Source organism: Cibotium barometz, chromosome 45 (genome assembly GCF_041138505.1).
Source record: "Cibotium barometz isolate CiBa-2024 chromosome 45, ASM4113850v1, whole genome shotgun sequence".
Lineage (NCBI taxonomy): Eukaryota > Viridiplantae > Streptophyta > Polypodiopsida > Cyatheales > Cibotiaceae > Cibotium > Cibotium barometz.
This window is the reverse complement of record NC_141090.1, coordinates 30,379,329-30,399,873: the sequence shown is the minus strand read 5'-3', so window position 1 is coordinate 30,399,873 and position 20,545 is coordinate 30,379,329. Positions and strand designations below refer to the sequence as shown.

At 39.0% G+C, this 20,545-nt stretch overlaps 1 protein-coding gene across 2 annotated transcripts; it reads left to right on the top strand.

Moving 5' to 3' along the window:
* The first annotated feature begins 879 nt into the window (after positions 1-879).
* LOC147612636 (uncharacterized) lies at positions 880-3,086 on the top strand. 2 transcript variants are annotated; one of them, XR_015263440.1, is made up of 3 exons: positions 880-1,224; positions 2,073-2,617; positions 2,673-3,086. XR_015263440.1 is itself a non-coding variant. In XM_086782820.1 (2 exons), exons 1-2 carry the CDS (start codon positions 891-893, stop codon positions 2,444-2,446), a joined length of 708 nt encoding a protein of 235 aa, XP_086638946.1. In that variant the 5' UTR covers positions 880-890; the 3' UTR covers positions 2,447-3,086. The 2 variants fall into 2 exon arrangements, 1 of the variants encoding a protein (XP_086638946.1); XM_086782820.1 differs by having other exon boundaries at positions 2,073-3,086.
* Positions 3,087-20,545: the final 17,459 nt, after the last annotated feature.

The following is a 20,545-nucleotide window of genomic DNA, read 5'->3' as shown; positions in this document are numbered from 1 at the left end:
TTATCTCTGCATTTCCTTCATGGAAAGCTCTGCTTGTAAGAGATAACACAAATTTATTCTGCTAATCGAGCTTATCCAAGCTACTTTAATCTCAATTCCTTGTAGATGTCATTGTTGTTTACTACGCTTTTAAGAGACCGGACAGTTGAACCCAACTTAATTAGTTAATTAATCTAGTTGCATCTTCAGTATCCACTGTATAAAGAAGCTGTTTAACGTTGTGCAGACCAGAGGCCAGAAAGACGGGTGAAACTGCAAAAGCTGTGAATAGTGCTGGAAGTACATGGTGGTCTGAGGTGGAAGACATTCTTTCTGTGGATTAAACGTGATAAACCTTTGTATTAGAGCCTAATTTCAGAATAATTCACTTAGAAGTTGATTGATTATTCTTGCAGAAGTTGGAGGTTAGAAAGGGTCCAGTTTCAGAATCTCCTAGTTCTCGGACAACCCAAGAAACAATTACTTCAGCAGCAGGTGGAACAATGCCAGAAATGAGGTTAAGTCATGCGATTAACTATGATCACACTGAGACGCATGCTTTGGCTGCAGTAACCTCTCCTTTAGGACTCCATTTGGGCACTAGTGGACTAACGACCACAGTATCAACAGTAGGATCCACTTATAATCACGACATGGGGCTTAATAGCAGTAAAGGCCATGATCAACTTGCACCAGCTGGCTCAGATATGGGGTTTCTGAGCACTTCTGCTTCAGTTTTCAGCTGTACATCATCCCTGCCCCATTGGGCAGGGCACAATTCAGCCCATAGCCATGAGCTCTTCCCCACTAGGTTGCTTCTACAAGCAGCTTTTCCATCTGAAATGGCCAAAAATCTCAAGTTGGACACGGTCAATCAGACACCAACAATGGAACCACCTTTTGCAGATGCCATGGATGACATGAAAGAAAGCTCTCATCATCAGATTGCACAGAATTCACAAGCTGGACATAAGGTGGAAAGGGATGTGCCAGAAGTGCATGGATTGGCCATCATGGACGCTCATCATCATGATAAGGCTAGACCTGTGGCTATCATCAATATAGACCATCTCAGATATCAGGGTTTGAGTACTCGGATTCCCAGGCCGATTGACACATCCAATGTTCCCAAGAAGAGCCTGATTGAGTTCCTGTGTGCAAAGAAACAACAAAGATATCACTTCCTTGATAAAATTGTGCTGAAAGAAGATGTATATCATACTCATCCATGGCATTTTACAGGGGGTAAGCATCTTTCTCAATATTCTGGTCTGAAACTAGGGACAAGGTACAATTGTATGCTTGTCAGAAGGTTGCATTCAAGGTGGTGACACTATAAATTTTGGGGTCGAAAAGGGCTGTATATGCTTGAGCATGTTTCTGAATTACCATAGAAGGTGGTGCAGTTGATGTGCATATGCATATGCCTGTGCCTGCATCTCTATGTGTGCATGTGCTAATTCTTCCCAATTTTGCATCTGCACCTGTATGCACATGAGCGAGCATATGCCAATGCTTCCCTATGTTCAGGTCTAAGATGGAGCATGAAGTGGTGCATTTATTTGATCTGGAAATTAGTTGTTGCACTTGTATCTAACATGAGGTGCGTTGGCAGGCATGCAATCAATTGTGAGAAGTCCATGTGCATGTGCATGTGTTTGTGTGTGTGTGTGTGTGTGTGTGTAAGATGCAAATGTTTGTCAATCTTCTTATCCATGAAGAGCTCCTTAAGTTTGTGATTGCAAATGTACAAATGTGACCATGCATGCACATATATGCCGAATGCCATGTGCGCATGTATGTTGCAATAGCATGTGCACAGTGAATGTATGTACTCATGGATGTGACAGAAGAAGGTTATACAAAGTGTTGCATGCGTGGTGCCAAAGAGGAGATGGGTTTTTATCATCATAGGCATGTATCTAGCAACCTTGTAGATCATGCGAGGGTTTGAAAACATCACCGGCACCTGTGTAGCAACCTTATAGATAAGGAGGGGGGGGGGGAGGGGGGGGGGGTATATGGGGAGACAGTTGCCATAGACAAAAAGAGCTAACAGTGCTTGCAATGCCTCCATGTGAACTTTGTCACAGGACCAGATGTTGTGAATGCAATGGAGGGGTCTCTGTATTTCTGCTGCACCACGAAGTATACAAAGAGAGGCAATATGACAAGGAACAGGCTGACAAGGGAAGGTGGGAGGTGGAAGCAGCAAGGGGTGGTGCAGCCCATCCTCACAGCAAGGGGGTATGAGCCTGCACACAAGACCTACCTCAGCTACATCCCCTGTGGGAAGGCCAACTCCAAGGCCTACTTCATCCCCTCCACACTTGGCCGGGTCAAGCATCGCCATAGAATGATTGAAATTGCTCTTGAGGAGGACTTGAAATCAGAGAAAAGGTCCTTTAAACTCAAAGTCACCCCAAAGCCATTTTTGGTTGTCTGTATATTGAGAAAAACTGCTTGAAAGCCCCTCTTCTTCTCCCAAATGAGAGCCTCTACCTAATTTATCACTGCACTAGAACAGCATGTTTCTTTTCTACCCTTTGTGGAGTGAGGGGAAGCGTGGGGCCAAAATCTAACCTACCACACTCTCAGCCCTTTGTGGAGTGAGGGGAGGGGTGGGCCAGAATCTAAGGTACCACACTCTCAGCCCTTTGTGGAGTGAGGGGAGGGGTGGGCCAGAATCTAAGGTACCACACTATTTCAGCCTTTTGTGGGGTAGAGCAATAATGTGCCGCCTTGACATTGGATGGTTGTTCTAGTGGTTAAAGGGGGTGGCTTGTAACCTGAAGGTACTAGGTTCGATCTCCAGCTACACACCCGATTGTTACCTTGCCCTCACTTTGTAGAGGATATGAGGGGTCCTCATGGAGTATGTTTGCTCCCTTCTAGTAGTTGTCAAAAAAAAAATTAAAAAATAATGTGCTGCCTAACCACCCCGCTATTGTACCCTTCTCTAAAACACACAGAATGTGGCTTGCCTCTGAGGTCCTTGAGCGATGCTCTAGGGTATGGATCTCTTGGGTTTTCAAGAAATTTTCCCTAAATTGGGGCCATGACGAATGGAAAATGCAAAATCCATTAATTTAGTAAATAAAACTTTACGATGTATAGTTTTTCAAAGGAGAGCAATATCAAAAGGAGGCAATAAATAGGTGCGGCAAACGTTCATGGCTTCAACGTCCAACCACCCGACTATTGTACCCTGCTCTAAAACACACACCATGTGGCTTTACAATGTATTATTTTTCTAAGGTATTAATAACCTTACAAATTAATAGGTTTTTAACCATTTTATAATTATCTCAATACGTACACGCATCTCTCATCGATTTGCAAGCTGCCAATCAAAGGAACGGCTGACGACCCAACACAAACGTGGGGATCAACGTTGAAAATCAGCCTCATGTGCAACAAAATAATAATTTTTAAAACCAATCAAGACCTTGAATGCTCTCCTTCTTGATGCTCAGGTCATATAATCTATCAATGACTTTGTGTCACTACATATCTCAACGGATGGAGCTTTGGAGTCTAGTCATTTTAGTCGAAGGTGCAATGCTCGTAAGTGTGGTCAGGAAAGCAACATCAAAAGGAGGCGATGGGTGCTTGTGGATGTGCGGGTTTTATGTCTAAACCTCTCCTCTCAAAAAAAAAACTTGGCTATATCCTAGTTATTATCCAAGGTGGGTGGCCCACTTCATTAGGCCCGATTTAACACTTATGGGGTGAGTGTACAAGTTCAAACATCGATGGCTTCAACGTTTAAGATGCCGCCTTAACCACTCGGCTATTGTACCCTCCTCTAAAACTGTACACAACATGTGGCATGCCCATGAGGTCCTTGAGCTTTGAAACAGTGCAATCGTCTAGGGTACGGCCAACTAGGCCCATAACGAATGAAAAATGCAAAATCCATTAATTAGTAAATAAAACTTTATAATGTATTATTTTTGTAAGGTATTACTAATCTTAGAAATTAATAGGTTTTCAACCGTTTCTTTATTTTCTCAATACATATGCATCTCTCACTGATTCACAAGCTGCCAATCAAAGAGACGACCAACGGCAACAACCTAACACAAACATGAATCAACCATGAAAATTAGTCTCAAGTGCATTAAAGTAATCTTTTTTTAAAGCCAATTGAGACCTTGAACTATCTCTTTCTTGATGCTAGCTCATATAATCTATCAATGACTTTATGTCACTACATACCTCAACGGATAGAGCTTTGGACTTTAGTCATTTTGGTCAAAGGTCCGATGTTTGTAACTATGTTCGGGAAAGCAACATCAAAAGGAGGACATATAATCTATCAATGACTTTGTGTCACTACATATCTCAATGGATTGAGCTTTAGAGTCTAGTCATTTTGGTCGAAGGTTCGATGCTCATAAGTGTAGTCGGGAAGCAACATCAAAAGGGTGCATGCGTGTGTGGATTTTATGTGAATCTCTCCCCGAAAAAAAAACCTGGCTATATCGTAGTTGTTATCCAAGGTGGGTGGCCCACTTAATTAGGCCCAAATAAACCCTTATGGTGAGTGTACAGTTCAAACGTCCATGGCTTCAACATCTGAGATGACACCTTACGCACTTGGACAGCATGTGGCATGCCCATGAGGTCCTTGAGCTTTGAAAACGGTCCAATCATCTAGGGTATAGCCAACTTACAATCTCTTAGCTTTTCAAGAAATTTTTCCTCAGTAGGTTCCCATAACGCATTAGGACATTTGATAGGTTATTTGGAGTGCCTTGTAAGAATTTCACTAATTTCTAATTTCTCTCACTAGAGAAAACTCAAAAAATAGCAAAACGTCTAAATATCAAAATGTAATGTTATTCCAAATTATCGATTAATCATTTTTTAATTATTCTTAATCTAATTTTCAGAATGCATTTTCTTGATCATGATTAGTGAATTATTTTTAGATTACTATTAATCTATTTTTTTAGATTACATTTTCTTGATCGTGATTAGTGTTAATCATTTTTAAAACTAATTTTTACACACTTTTCGTATTTGCTAATTTCTTGATTTGAGAACATTAGCAATGAAATTTATGTTAATCATTTTTTAATTTGTATTAATCACTATTTTCAAAAACCCTTTATCCACTTTACTCCTTGTTTGGAATTAGCTCACGTGTCAATTGAATTAGAGTCTTCATCTATTTCATTCATGTAAATTAGTTCTTCAGTTGTTCCCAAGTTTTCTCTTTTTGCCCTGCAAGACTTATCCCCCTTCATCTCACAGATTTCTTCCTTCTATGGCCTTTCTTCTTCTTAGGTTCTCCCACTAAAGTAGTTGGAGTCTCTATTTTTCTTTCCAAAATTGGCTTGTTTTTAGCCATAAATCTGGTTATGGCATTGACAAGAAGCTAAGTTTTCTTTTGACTTGTCACTTACACTAATCATATTGAGTGGTGTGATGGTTGGACCACTTTGCAGATTAGTTACCACAAGTTTCATGGAGCAATCCTTGATCATATGATCTATGCTATGACTACAAGTGGCATGTGGTGGTGTAAAAGATGCACCTTGAGTGGTTTGTGGCTGTGGATACTTAAGAGGATATTTAGAGATTTTGTGCAGTTATTGGCAGTGATAACATTAAAGAGGCATTCTTCTAGAAGTGGCGTTCATATCTCGACCTCTTTCTATATAGCAGCAAGTTGGTACATTGGTTTGGCTCCCCCTTGGGCATCAACTACATATAGTACTTAGGAGAGAGTTCTATGGAATCTTCTGCAAAATGTGAGGTAGCATCCAAGTCTTGTATGGGTGCTAGTAGAGGTAGATTTATAGCATTGTACATGCCCTCTTTGAGATTGGTTGCTATGTCGGGTAGTCAGTAGTGTGTTGAGATTTTGTGGCCGGCATAATAGCTTGTTGTTGTGGTGGCACTGGTAAAGCTAGCTATGATTTGGGAGAATTAGCAATGTCTTACAAGCATGTTCAACACTCTAAGACGTCATGACCATAGCGAGCACACAAACTGTAGTTTCTCGGTATCGTGCTCTCAAGATTGGACACTCACTTATTATATGATCTTGTTAGCATATAAAAAACCAGTGCAGATCTCTCCTTGGGCACATATGTACATTCTCAAGAGCTCGATTGGCCTTCATCTCTTCTTGCAGTGCTTTCATGAAGTCCGTGAAATTCATTTCTGCCAAAGTTTTATCTTTAGCCAAGGATTTAGCCATTATCCATCACTGTTGTGAAGCAACCAATTTCACATCTGATGCTCTAGCTCCCTTAATCATTATATTATCCTCTAGGTGGATGGCATTAGCTATGACTTCATCCCCATGTGGCCCATGTGGTGATATCTCTAACGACTAAGCCATTATAGATCTGTTGTGAAGCAACCAATTTCACATCTGATGCTCTAGCTCCCTTAATCATTATATTATCCTCTAGGTGGATGGCATTAGCTATGACTTCATCCCCATTCATGTGGTGATATCTCTAACGACTAAGCCATTATAGATCTCATCATGTTTAAGCCCATGGATAAATCTATTAGTAAAATGTTCGTGCAAAGCACAATGAGAGTTCAAATTCTTGAGTCGGCTAATGAACTCCCTAACCGACTCTCCCTCTTCTCTCTCTACCTTATGTATTTGTGAGGCTACACTCCACAGTGCTCCCTTATGCACAAATTGCTTCAAGAACAATCTCCTAAGCAATTCAAAGTTTAAGGTTCCTCAACCCTAAGAGTTCTAAACTAATCCCCTGCCTTCCCATCTAGGTTAGGCTAAAAGCATTGGTTCTAGAAATCTCATTATGTTCCCCAAGAGCCTCATAAACTTGATCAAACACTTCCAGGTAGGATCTCCTTCTCTGTTAAACTTATGGGTTAGCTTTTCTATCTGGGCAACCTTCCCTTAATCGCTTCGACCACTATCTCTAACAAATGGTGTTTTACTCTCAGCCACCACTCTTCCTAAGGCTTGAGAAAAGGCATTTGGGTCTATCGATAGATCTGGTGCTAGAATTATCGGTATTGGTGCAGCAACGTGTCCAGGTACAACATGTGGCATGTAAGTTGTTGCATGTGGATGCAATGCTCTAAATCCTAGGGGGACTGGTACTGGATCATGCAATGCATATCCGAATGGTGTCCCAATAAGATTTGTCGGCCTAGTGTAACAATGTTGCTTATAGCATGCGCTCTTGTGCCTTTGATGTCCCAACCTGTAGGATAGGTGCCTTAGGGGGTAACATGAACCCTTGTCGTAATCTCTCATGCTCCAATATCTTCTGAATGTAATCACAAATAACTTGCAAACAGTCTTCCTCACACTAGTGGCATGAGGAACCGACTAAATGATATCCTCCCAACTTACCCCTTAGATTAGGCCAGTGCCCAAATCCATAAGAGTTTCCTATGTGATATTATACTCATAGTCTTCTATAAAGAAGACGTTGATCCAAGATTTAAATGCTAATTAAGTTCTTGGAAGTCGACACAACATTACCACTAGTCTCTAGACTATCTGGCACCACCTAGATAGTCTCTACTAGAGCCATTTGAGCAGCTTGGGACACTAATCTTTATTGACCTCTACACAAAGTCTCTTGCTCTATAGCTCTAGCAGCATGCATGTGGGTCTCCACTTCTTGTATTTCTTCTAGGGTTCTTCCATCAGCCCACAGAAGTTGTTCATATGTGGGGAATCAGTAGTTGTAGCAGCTATTGGTGGAGTGAGGTCTATCTGGCTAGGAATATCCACATGGATGCTCCCTTCTGGTAATGAGGTCTCATCAGGGGTTGCCCAAGAGTTCCCTCAACTTCTACATTCATTGGTCGGGTTGTGTCATGAATAGGCTCAAAGGCAGTATAGTCGAAGTCGATCCCTTGAGGTAACTAGCCATGCGATTGAGCAGGCTAGGGGTGGGTTTGGCAGACTTAGCTCCACTGAGAAGTTATCTCCCTAAGTCCTGATATCCCTCCATTGCAATGTGCTCTGATGTGGAGTCACTTGCAGCAATCCTGGGTCGGCAATCCTAGGTCCTTACAATTGGGTTCTAGTCGAAGAGGCACAGAGCCGAGTGTGGGCTGGTAACTCTCTAGCTCTATGGACTCACTTTCTTCTAAATTGGCCTCTAAAACCTGCCCAGATCGCAGGTGCATGTGAGTATGAGGTGTTTGAAGGTCCTACGGATAACCAAGACAAGTTTCAAAATTTTTTAAAATTATTTTGTAATTTTTTGGGAATTTTTTTTAAGATTTCCCAAAGTGTTTTCCAAAACCGTTTTTGGTGTTACTTAACCCATCTGGCACAAAAACAAAAGTAAATTTTTGGGTCAGTCAAGTGCTACAGGCACTCGCTCCTATGGTTAAGCTCTTTAACTATGGGAAAAGGCTTTTTTTTTTGTGTTACACAAATTGCGTCAAAACGATTAACGTCCCAAAATACATTTTTGGTCAACTTGTGCACGCTTTTCTAAAAATTTCCATACCTTTATTTTTTACTGTATTTTTTATTGTTTTATTTTTTACTTTCACGATTTTGATTTTTGGTTTCATCGAAAAGGGGTATTTTTGGAATCTTTGACTCGTAGGCCTACCTAAAAGCCGACACACATTGAATGTGGCCAACCCATTCACGAATTATCTAAATTTGGTTAATATCAATATTTGGATTTTTGTGACTAGTGACCTAAAAGGTTGTACACATTAAATGTGGCCAGCTAGTCAAGATGCCCCAAATTATAAATAGGATCAAGGTTAATTAACTTGCATAATTGTACTAATGTAAAAACGTAAAAACTTGCAAAAATACAAAAATTTATGTGTTGCAAATCCTCCTCTAATTTTATTTTTTATCCCAATTTCATTATGTGGAGTCGAAATTAGGGTTCAAAATATATTACAAAGCCAATTCTAAGGTCAATTAGTATGTGGATTTTGGCACCTCTAACCACATGACTAGTCATGGTAAGTATTCACAGATATTCAAAAAATGAAAAAACTAAGGTAACATGTGATGATACTATTGTGCACCCCATTGCACATGTTGGTAAAGTGTCATTGTCTATATAGGTTGGTAAAATGAAGCACATGTACTTCACGTTCCTAATATTATAAAAATCATGGTTTCTATTGAACACACGGCTGAGCAAGGTCTGCAAGTTAGGTTCAATCCTCAAGGGTGCACTGTGAAAAACTTGAAAAACTAGTGCGCTTGGTTACAAAGGATAACAAAAATTACAGGATGGTTACTTTGGACATGCTTGAGGTGAAGGCAACCATGACATGTGTCATTGGCAGATATTGACATATGATGGCATAAGCATATTTGTCATATGAATATACAATGGCTGAAGTCTATACATGCCCAAAATATTGTTACAGATTTGCCAAAGTTTAAGGTTGATGGTATACACAAAGTATGTGAAGCATGCCATATTGGTTAAGTAGGCCAAACATGCTTTCCTATATGAAAAGTACATCAGTGCAAGGTCGATTTTTTAGATGTTGTACATTCTAATATATGGGGATTGACCAAGACTGTAACAATTATATGTTGTACGTATTATGTTATATTCATTAATGAGATCACATTAGGAAAGTGTGGGTTTACTTCATGCACGAGAAAAGTGAAGTGTTACACTTTTAGGGATTTAAAGCCTTGGTTGAAAATGAAAAAGGTATCAAATGCCTAAGATTAGATGATGGGGGAGAATACTTCTCCAACTAGTTTAGTGATTTCTTGAGAAAGTAGGGAATCAAGAGGCAATTCACATGTAGGTACACTCTGCAATAGAATGAAATTGCAGAAGGGAAAAACAAAAGTTTCTTGTGCCTTGATGTGCCTGAAAAGAATATGCTAGATTATTTTTAGGCTAAAGTAGTAGTAAAAACTATTATTTACATTATGAATAGTGCCCCACTACAGTTGTTCATGGCATGATGCCTGAACAAAAGTTTACAGGCATAAAACCAAATGTGTCTCACTTGAAAGTGTTTCGTATGTATTACATATGTGCATGTTCCTGATGAAGTGAGAACTAAGTTGGATCCAAAGGCAAAGAAATGAATCTTCATTGGTTATGCTTTGAAGGAGAAAGGCTATAGATACTATAACCCTACCACTCATAAGATCTAAGTAAGAAGAGATGTCTTTGATGAGATGAGTAGCTAGTATGTGCACTCGTGAAGGCAATTGAAGATGCAGATGTAAGAAGTAATAATGTTGTCCCACATGTAAAGCAACACTCATAGGTGTTTAGTGGACCTGGAGAGTTCTCTAGTAGTGGATCTAATGTTAGTCCATGATTAGGTAGGTTAAGGCAGGACATATGCAAGGAATATAGATGCGTCATATTGTGGTACTACAAGTGCTAGTACACATGTATCATGCAAAGGGAAGGAAAAGATAGATCAACATTTTATATATGATTTGTCAGTAGGTCACTCTTATGTGGTTGGTAACACTAGTGGCTCTGCACAAAGCCTTGATGTGAGGAGCTTGGCATTCTATCAGTGGTTAGTCCTGGTGCATAGAGAACCATGGCTATTTTGAGGACACTTGGAAATACCATGTTGACAAGTTGAGATATGATGGATATACATCCCATCACTATGCTTACATGGTTAATGCAATAAAGGAGATAGAGCCCACTTATTTTGAGTAGGCACTTGGAAATAAAAAATGGGAAGATGTCATGGATGAGGAGATGGCTACATTGGATACAAATGCTCCATGGAAATTAGTACCATTGCCTAAGGATAAGAAGGCAATTGTATATAAGTGAGTGTACAAGGTTAACCATAACTTAGATGAATATGTGGACAGGTATAAGGTAAGACTAGTTTGCCAAGGGTTATGTGCAAACATATTGCATTGACTACTAGGAGGACACAATTTGCCCAGAATGGCGATTGTTACTAGGACCAAGAATCAAAGGACCAAGGAAAAAGGTGACATGCCCCATTTCAATGGCAAAGGATTATTGGCACAAGAAACATGCCGAAGCAACAAAAATCATGATCTAGGATGAAGAAAAATGTGAGGCTTCCAAAGATAAAAACAACCCACACCAACTATTTTGAGCATGCGAGAGGCATGGCTTCTCACCCTTGGTTATAAACCCATTCTCTAGTGTGTAAATTATCAAGTCAAAGATAACATTGTAGCCCACAGGGCAAGCTGAGCTAGACCACTTCAGTAGTACATGACTAGGAGTGTAGGTCCATTGTAGCATGTTAGGTGATTGACCCTCATCACATATTGAGAAGGAGTATTAAACAACAATGTGTGAGGGTACAACATGAGTAGAGCTAGGGAGAGAGCATGCACATTAGAAAGAAAGAAGAAATACTAAGGGCCCTAACTTAAAGGTTGATTTGTATGGTTACTTATAAAAGGTGAAGTCAATGGTCAAAAAGCCAGCACATGGAAAGCACAAGGAGGCACAAGGAGGCACAAGGAGTTTGAGCATATATTGACACATGGATGGCATAAGGGTGCATGTATCTTACGGATTCTCCTTGAGAGCTACAAATTTATGTAATCCTTGGCTCATTTTAGGAGCTTGATTAATACAATCATCATGTGATTAGCATCTTGATTATACTTTTGTTAGTCCTTGATTAAGTGATTTTCTTATTATTTAATCATAAATTTTGTTGCTTACTGTGAGTCTCCCTAGCAATGCTAAATTCTAACTATCATCACATGGTTTCTCATTCTTTTGGAGTTTTATTTTACCATTACCATGCAAAAGGGTTTTGTGCATATCCATGTCGACCACCTTTACATAATTCCAAATGGAGAACCCCCTCTAGGAGCGGAAGATGATCTTTTGGATGCTCCACTATTCCACAATGACCATGTACTAGAATGGAGTGACAACATTGCCCACTTCTTGGCCAATGGGTTTCCCATTGGTCATCCATGTCAACCACCTTTCCATAATTCCAAATGGAGAACCCCCTCTAGGAGTCGAAGATGATCTTTTGGATGCTCCACTATTCCATATTGACCATGTACTAGAATGGAGCAACGACATCGCCCACTTCTTGGCCAATGGATTTCCCATTGGCCATCCCATAAAAAAGGATAGAGATAGACACCTCATTAAGAAGGTGGCCCCCTACCAATTGGTAGCAGTAGGGATGCTTTCCAAGAAGGGTCAAGATGGAATCATGAGGAAATAAATTCATGAAGATGACCTTTTTCCCATTCTTAAGCAATCCCATTGTATAAATAGATGCAATAGGTGGATGACACTTTATCGGGGACACAATTTCCTGCAACCTTCTCTCCCTACACTCTTTAGAGAAGCAGCTTAGTTTGTTAAATGCTATGATGAATGCCAAAGTCTTTCCATAGTCCAAGAAAAGAACCAAATGCCCCTAACCCCTGTAATTTTGAAACAACCATTTGGGGGTTTAGACTTTGTGGGTCCCGTCAACCCAGTCACTATAATGGATCCCAAAGAGGTCAAAGACCCCCAAGCATACCCCAAGTGTACATCTCTCTGTATACATGCAAACAATCTCACGATGCAGCCAAAATAGAAACACCTATTGGAACCTACTCGCCTCGAGCTAGAGTTCTCCCAAGAAGACCATCTAGTAGGCCAACCTTGGTCTAGCACGATGTTTTTTAACTTGATAGACATGGACCTTGTTAGGCCACCCACCCCTCATCACCACACTCCCCAACCTCATTGTTGTTGCCAAATTCCAATTCTTCTAGCTCATCATCCTCATCCTTAAGGAGGTTCCCAAGAATGAATGGGGACAAACAAAGAGTGGCTGATCTTTGATCTCAATGAAGGTCCCAACTTCTGTTAGTAGATAGACCTTTGGCATGGTCAAATACTTCCCCACCATGGCCACAAAGTGGTAACTTTCAAAGAGATGCCAGATATTAGATTTTGGAAGCCCTTTGAGATCTTGTGCCAATCCGGTTAATGGCTTTCTTGCAAGCCCTTTATTACACCTTTCTATGAGATCTTTAGTACCAATGTGGGTTTTGGAAGCCCTTTGAGATCATGTGCCAATCCAGTTAATGGCTTTCTTGCAAGCCCTTTATTACACCTTTCTATGAGATCGGTGACATATTTAGTACCAATGTAGGTTGGTAAGTCTCACCCCATGTCGGGCCCTGTCTACGAATGTTCACATTCTTTACGGGCCAACTTTTGGTAAAAAAACCTTGTCTAAAGGCAAGGGCATCCTCATTTAAAGGACTTAATCATATTCCATTACACTTCATTTTGATAATCCCAAGGAATTTCTTGTATGAAGAAGAGGCAACAATAATGATCAAGAAGATTAGAGAACTTAGAGATAAGCTCTCTAAGTTCCTACCTAAATGTATCAAAGGTCCTCTTACCCAACTCAATAATATTCAAAGACAACGGAAGTCCAAAGTCTCAATAGCCTCTCATAAATGTCTCCATGAATGTTTCCTTGAAGACGGTCTAGGTTCGTAAAGCATGCAATTTACCCTTCAGATCTTGCCACACCAATAAAATCTTGACCTTGGAGGTACATCTCAAATCATCAATATCCTTGCTCCTTTTAATTGTAACACCGAGTCATGAAAAATGAATACAAAATCGTGCAAACGACAACTCAAGCCGTTTTTGCCAAAAAAAACATTAAAAAAGGACTACTTTCTAGAGATTGTTTGAAATAAATCACTTTTTATGTAAGTGGGTTTTAAAATATTAATAAATATTGCTATATTTTCAGACATCTTAGAATGCATTTGATCACTTAAATCAAGAGAACTGTCAAAAAAATACTTGATTTAGACCAAACCAAAACCATCACATTCCATGAAACTTTGAGTTCAAAAAACATTACAATAATTACATAACACAAATTCTTTTCCTTGCAACTAAGAGAGATCTTTGACCTTTTGCTTCAATATCTCTACGGTTGTCTTGCGCAAGTGACCAGATTTTTTTAAATCAAACCCATACACAAGGATATCTACATCCTCTAGATTAAGCATGTCCACACGGCGACAACTTTGTTCTTTCTTCCCCTTTCTACTTTGTTTCAACATCTCAGGATCGTACTTACTTTCAATGGATCTTCTCTAGTTGTATGATAGCAATGCACTTCCACAGCATTCAATACATCCCACTCTTTGAAAACCTTTGTGACTTTTGCAAGCCAAAATGGATTATCATTTTCATCGTTGGTAGCAAGAACCGTGATCATTGTGCCCTCACTTAACTCATTTACATTTCCTTCCCATATTTCTTTCTCTTGTTGTCAACGCTTCCTACTCTCCATGGGGACCAACATACATTCCCCTTGTTTCTCCACCCATGAACAAGAGATAATAACTCTGCAACTACATCATTGTCACTCCTTTCACTAAGGCCACTCTCATGCCACACAAATGCATGTTGTAGAGTTGAAATGTGTCATCCTTGAACTCTTCAACCAGCTTCTTCTGCTTTGCGAAAAAACTCTCCCACCGTGCCAAAGAGCTCACTGGAAAATACACATGTGTAGCATGTATTGTCTCCTTGATCTCGTTCAAGCATTGTAGAAAATCAACAAAGCGATTTTCTTTCTTAGCTTTTTGTCTCTCGCTCGCTCGTTGTAGAGAGCAAAATGTACTTTGCTCATTCAATTTCACGACAAGGAACAAATATTAAGAACTTCAAACCCTCTATTGTTCATAGTTTGAGTATTTTTTGGACCACATGAGTGTATGTTCCTCCCCTTGGTTAATTATAAATTCATGCTGAAAGCTGTGATCATTGAGTTATGCAAATGATGGCATGTTAGTGGCCTCGTTGGTTGCACTCCTCCAAAATGGTTAGATTTGGGAGGTTCATCAAGGTAGCCACCAAGGGGCTATATTCCTCTAGTGTCATGCTTTTCAATAATATGGTTATGGTATCCTCTTCTTCTACTACACGTGCCCCAATGCCAGCCAATTATTGCCATTATACTCTTTATTTTGTTAGGGTGTGCTAAAAGAGATTCATTGTCTTTGATGTCCAAGCCAAAGATTTATATTTTTAAGCTTATTTTTTAATTCTTTTTGTTTTGCCCCAAACATTTTCTCTAGCTCATCCCAATCACCCTTAGATGTACCTTGTGATGTAATGTGATGGCAAAATCCTTCTCATTATCCTAATGTAATGATGGCTAATCACTTTTCATCTTGACAAATGTTCTTTTCATTACCTTCATCATCCAGGCACTTCTCTCTCCTACTATAACAACCTTCAAAAGTGATTCCTTCATTAGCAAAACAACTTGACCTTGACTTGCCAAGTATGAAACCCTTGACCACTAAACTTCTCAAGCACATAGGTTTGTCATCGTATGTAAATGAGGTGAGTGCAAATGCCTTTGCACTTAAGTATGTCTCAAGGCCACTGTCTATTCTCGTTTACAAAAGAGAGATTTAATGATTGCTTTAATGGAGTCATTTGTTGATTTTCTTGATCTTGTGGAAGAAATGCAGTGCTTCCTCCGTGTGCTTCCTCCTATAGGTGAATGGATGCCCAAGGAGCCACTCACAGCCCTAGCTCTTGGTCATTGAATTGTGCAAAAGCTGGTAATTTTATAGCTACTCGAGCTCTCAAATGTCAATGTAATGTTGCTTTTTGCTAAGCTTTGCACCTTTTCAGCTCTCTCTCTCTCTCTCTCTCTCCCTCTCTCTCTCTCTCTCTCTCTCTCTCTCTCTCTCTCTCTCTCTCTCTCTCTCTCTCTCTCTGCTTATATACTCCCATGCTTCTTGTTGGAGAGGAAAATTGTATGCTCCGTTTGTTCCTCTAGGTAAAATTAAAGGTACTTTTGAAACTGCCTACAATTGAAACTGCCTACAATTCTTATTGTGTTGGCCTCTATCAGTTATATGAGTTGTTCAATTTACCATGCATCTTTATGTGAAGATCACCTGATGTTGTTTGTAGTCGAGATTTTGGAGAAGGGATACCTGGTGTTAAAGCATTGTCTACTACTGTAGATAAGAGTGTGCACCTCTCTTTCTTTTGATAAAAAGAATATTATGATCAATGAGTTTGTCATGCTATTAGGAACATTTAGCACCTATTGTTGTGTGCAACTATGTGATGGCCTTGATGTCTGACAATGCAATGAAGCTAATGTTGTAATCTCTCTCTCTAGTTGTTAGACAATGTTGCTTTATTCTCCAAAGGTTTTGATCTCACTTTATTAAAACTAATCTTATCTTAATCAATCTAATCAATCAATAAAAGACTAGAATCTAGCTTGCACACAAGGATGAAAAGAAATCCCTAAATACATCCTAATCTAATGCTTAAAGAGCCTAGCACCTAAGAGGCTCTAGTTCCAAGTTAAAATTTAGCATTGCTAGGGAGGCTCATAGCACAAGCAACAAACTTTACGATTAAATTATAAGAAAATCTAGCTTGCACACAAGGATGTAAAGAAATCCCTAAATACATCATAATCTAATGCTTAAAAAGAGCCTAGCACCTACTAAAAGAGGCTCTAGTTCCAAGTTAAAATTTAGCATTTTTAGGGAGGCTCATAGTAAGCAAAAAAACTTCATGATTAAATTATAAGAAAATCATTTAATCAAGGATTAACCAAATCATAATTAAGAAACTAATCACATGATGATTTTCAAGGATTACATGATTTTATGGCTCTTAAGGAGCCCTCATCCACAAGATACATGCACCCTTGTCTCACATGCATCCCACACTTGGATATCACATGGCCGTATTTGTACAATAGTTGCAGGACCTAGAGTGGTAAAGCTGGCCCCTTGTGAGCTGCAGTCCAGGATGAGTCAGCCAGGGATCCACTTTTGAGCACGTCATTATTAGTGAGTTCTATTATATTTTCTTCTGCATATGCATGTTGCTTCCACGTTGAGTCTCTATTTCTTAGCTTCTGCACATCTAGCCTATCACCAATATGCTTGCTAATAAGGAAGGATTCTTTTTTTCAATAGATATTTTAAAGAATAAATTTTAAAATTGAAATGTTGGTTTTGAAAACTAATCTTTGGGTTATCAGGATGACATGAGGTTATTGATTAAAGAGACTCCAATTTCACACACAAAGAATAAGAGAGTTTCCATGCTTTACTTGTTGCACCAAGGGAACTTGGATAACCTTGAATTTTTATGGATCAAATTAAGGTAGAAATTAAAGATTAAGGTTATTTGTACACTTGTGTTGGTTTGATTGAGAAAAAAGCCTTTTATATGGTGTAAAGGCTTAATTTTAAGCTTAGAATGTTGATGCTTTGAGAGAAATGAAGCTTGAAAATATGTAGGTATTCCAATGTGGGTTCCCAAGCTAATATTAAAGAAGAAATTTTAAATTTTAAAAATGTGATAATTTCAAAAAGGCCTAAAAAGGCTCCTAAAAGGTTTAAAAATTCAACCTTAACATGTGCATGGAAACTCGTGTAGTAATGATGGACAAATGGCATCAATTTAGACTCTTTATAGATATCAATAAAGGACACCAGCCAGTTTCTTGTATACGATCTCATCCATAAGTGTCTTCAACAAACAACTTCATATCAAACCTCCATTTTAGGGTACCAACTGCCTTGTATTCGGTCGTGCAAAATCCCTAGAGTTTCTTACCACCTATAAATTTCTGAGGAGAGATGAAAGTGTTATCAAGCTTCTACCCAAAATCTATCAAATCAAACATTGTACAAGCATATGTTGTGTCTGTGAGATCTTTTTTTCATGATCATGTATCAAGATGAGGTCATTTACATAGAAACCACCAATGACCATAGACTTTCCCTACTTAGAAAAGACATATATCTACATCTAAAGGGCTGCACATGAGACTAATACTCATAAAATAAGCATAAATTCTTTGATACCACACTCATGAGGCCTATTTCAACCCGTAGAGAGTAGTACCTTTCATAACCTATAAACTTTTCTTTCAAAATCAGGAACCATGAAGCTTGGTTGTTACTCCACATATACCTTCTCCTTAAGGTTCCCATTGAGGAAAGAAGATTTGATTGTGGTTAACCTAGTTGTAGGAGTATTGCTCAAAACCTTTAACCTATTTAAAACCTTTGGCAAACAAGCTATGTCTTGTACTTTTTCAAAGTACCATCAGCAGAGCAGATATATATATTTTGCCTTGTGAACCCATCTAGTGCTAATTACCTTACGTCTTGGAGGATGATCCACAAGGTTCTAAGTGTGGGTTTTCAAGATGGAGTCATGTTCTACTTACATGGCTATGCTGCTTTAGATCCCCTTTTACTTGAACACAAGTGGTAGGATCTTGAATCTTGAGTACCACCTCTGTCTCATAAGGAGAGAAAAATTCACAAGACTCTCTTGAGGCCTATTTTTCTCCTCTACCCTTCTCGATCTACAAACATCTTAAGGCGCATCCTCCATGGTGGTGGGTAGTGTAGGTTTTGATCAATTGTATGTACTACTTAGGAAATGTCTTACCCTTTTGTGTCACATTGTGCTCTTCTTTTTCATCTTTAAAATGTATGTCCATAATAAATGGTATGTGTTGCTCTCCATCAGAATGCCAGGAAGTCTATGCTATATGTGGAGGGTCCATGATGTGGAGGTTATGTTACTTTAGTGATTTTCTTATTCCTTAACGAAGAAGGAAGTTCCTCCTCCATACAACATGATTGTTCCTAGAACACCACATCAAGGCTCACTATGGTCTTCTTTACTTGAGGGTTCATAGGGCTGATATCCTTTGACTCCATGATGTAACCCCAGAAGATGTTTTTTTGGATTTTGGCATCCAATTTGGTTCTCTGAGCATCTAGAACATGTACGTAATGTTTACATACAAAAACTTTCAAGTGTGCAGCTGAAGGTTTCTTACCCAAGTAGGCACCTATAACAATGGAGTCATCACTTTCAAGTGTGCAACTAAAGGTTTCTTACCCAAGTAGGCACCTATAACACTGGATTCATCCCTTTGATGGCTTTTATGACACTCTTATTCAGAATATATATAACCATGTTAACTACCTTTGTCTAAAAGATTTTAGGTTATCCTTTAACCCCAAAAGATGCATTTTGGGAATTTGGCATCCAATTTGGTTCTCTGAGCATCTAGAACATGTGTGTAACATTTATATTTAAAAACTTCAAGTGTGTAGCTGAAGGTTTCTTACCTAAGTAGGTGCCTCTATAGCAACGGAGTCATCCTTTTGATGGATTTTATTACACTCTTATTAAGAATATACATAACCATGTTAACTACCTCTGCCCCCAAATGATTTTAGGTAGATTCTTACCATGCAGCATACTCCTTGCCATGTCCACAATATCATGATTCTATAACATCATTTTGATTTAAAGTGTCAGCGATTATGAGCTATCACTTTGTCTCTTTCCTTGCAGAAATCCAAGAATTCTTCTCCTCAGTCTATTTTGAACTGCTTCAATTTTTATCCTATCTTATTTTTAACCAATGTAAGCCATTCTTTAAACTTTTAAAAATCCCGAGACTTTTCCTACTGCAGTCATCTATCAATGTGAAAAAATAGGAAGAACCTCCAAGGTCAATAGATTCATCTTTCCATAGAGATCAGCTTGTGTACAATTCAAAGAGGAGCCTTAGCCCTAAAAATGACCTCTTGTGGAAAGGGTTTTTTGATGCTGCTTACCCCCATCATGCAAGCTTCACATACATCCAAACTATCAAAAATCCAAAAACGTTCAATTAGCTTACATTTTTGCATCTCTGAAAGAGTTTGTATATACTGAGATTCTCATATCTCTCATGGCAAAGTTTGCTACTACCCAAATCATGCTAGACTACAAAAATTTAAAGCTCATGCAATTTGTTCCTCCAAACATCCTTTGTAAGGACCTTGTCATCTCCATCAAGGATGACTACACCATTCTTGTCAAACTAAACCTACAAGTCACATTGTGTGATAGAGCCAAGATATAAATGAGTTTCCTCTTCATATCTAGAACCTAAAGAACATTTGAAAGACTTTTGTACAACCTTTTTTATAAAAAGTGAAATAGTGTCTAAACCTTTGATTAGGAACTTTGCATCATTGGCGACTAGTATCACCATGATGTCATCTCCTCCCATAGGATTTAGAGAGGAATACCGATCCTTGTGAGTGGTCATGCACCTACAAGCCCCAGAGGATTTAGGGAGGAATACAAATCCTTTTGAGTGGTCATGCACCTACAAGCCCCATGCTATGCTAGGACACATAGTTGAGCAAAAGAGAAAGGCGCCAAGTGTAGATTTCAGAAGCCACAAATCAAGCCAAAAGAGTCACTTGTGCAAAGGCTCAAAAAGGTCAATAAAGATCTAAAAAACAAAATACAAGCACTAAAAAACAATGTCAAAGAAAATGCACAAGGACATAATGTTGTGGCCATAAACATGGCTCAACAAAATGTTAAACTCTTTAGAGCTACAAATATAACCACCAATGTCCTTGTAGATGCAATCAACCTTTAAAAAGAAGTATGTAAAGTGTACAAAGAGGAAGTTACAAATCCTTGATTAAGCAAAATCAAGCATTAATACCTACAAGGATCTCCACATAGTGTAATCAATAGTGCAGTCAACT

Bases quoted from the DNA above. Each gene is read 5' to 3' on its own strand.
- LOC147612636 (XM_086782820.1), top strand. From the start codon at position 891: ATGGATGACATGAAAGAAAGCTCTCATCATCAGATTGCACAGAATTCA. The intron at 1,225-2,072 runs GTAAGCATCTTT...ACTTTGTCACAG, and splicing joins TCCATGGCATTTTACAGGGG to GACCAGATGTTGTGAATGCA.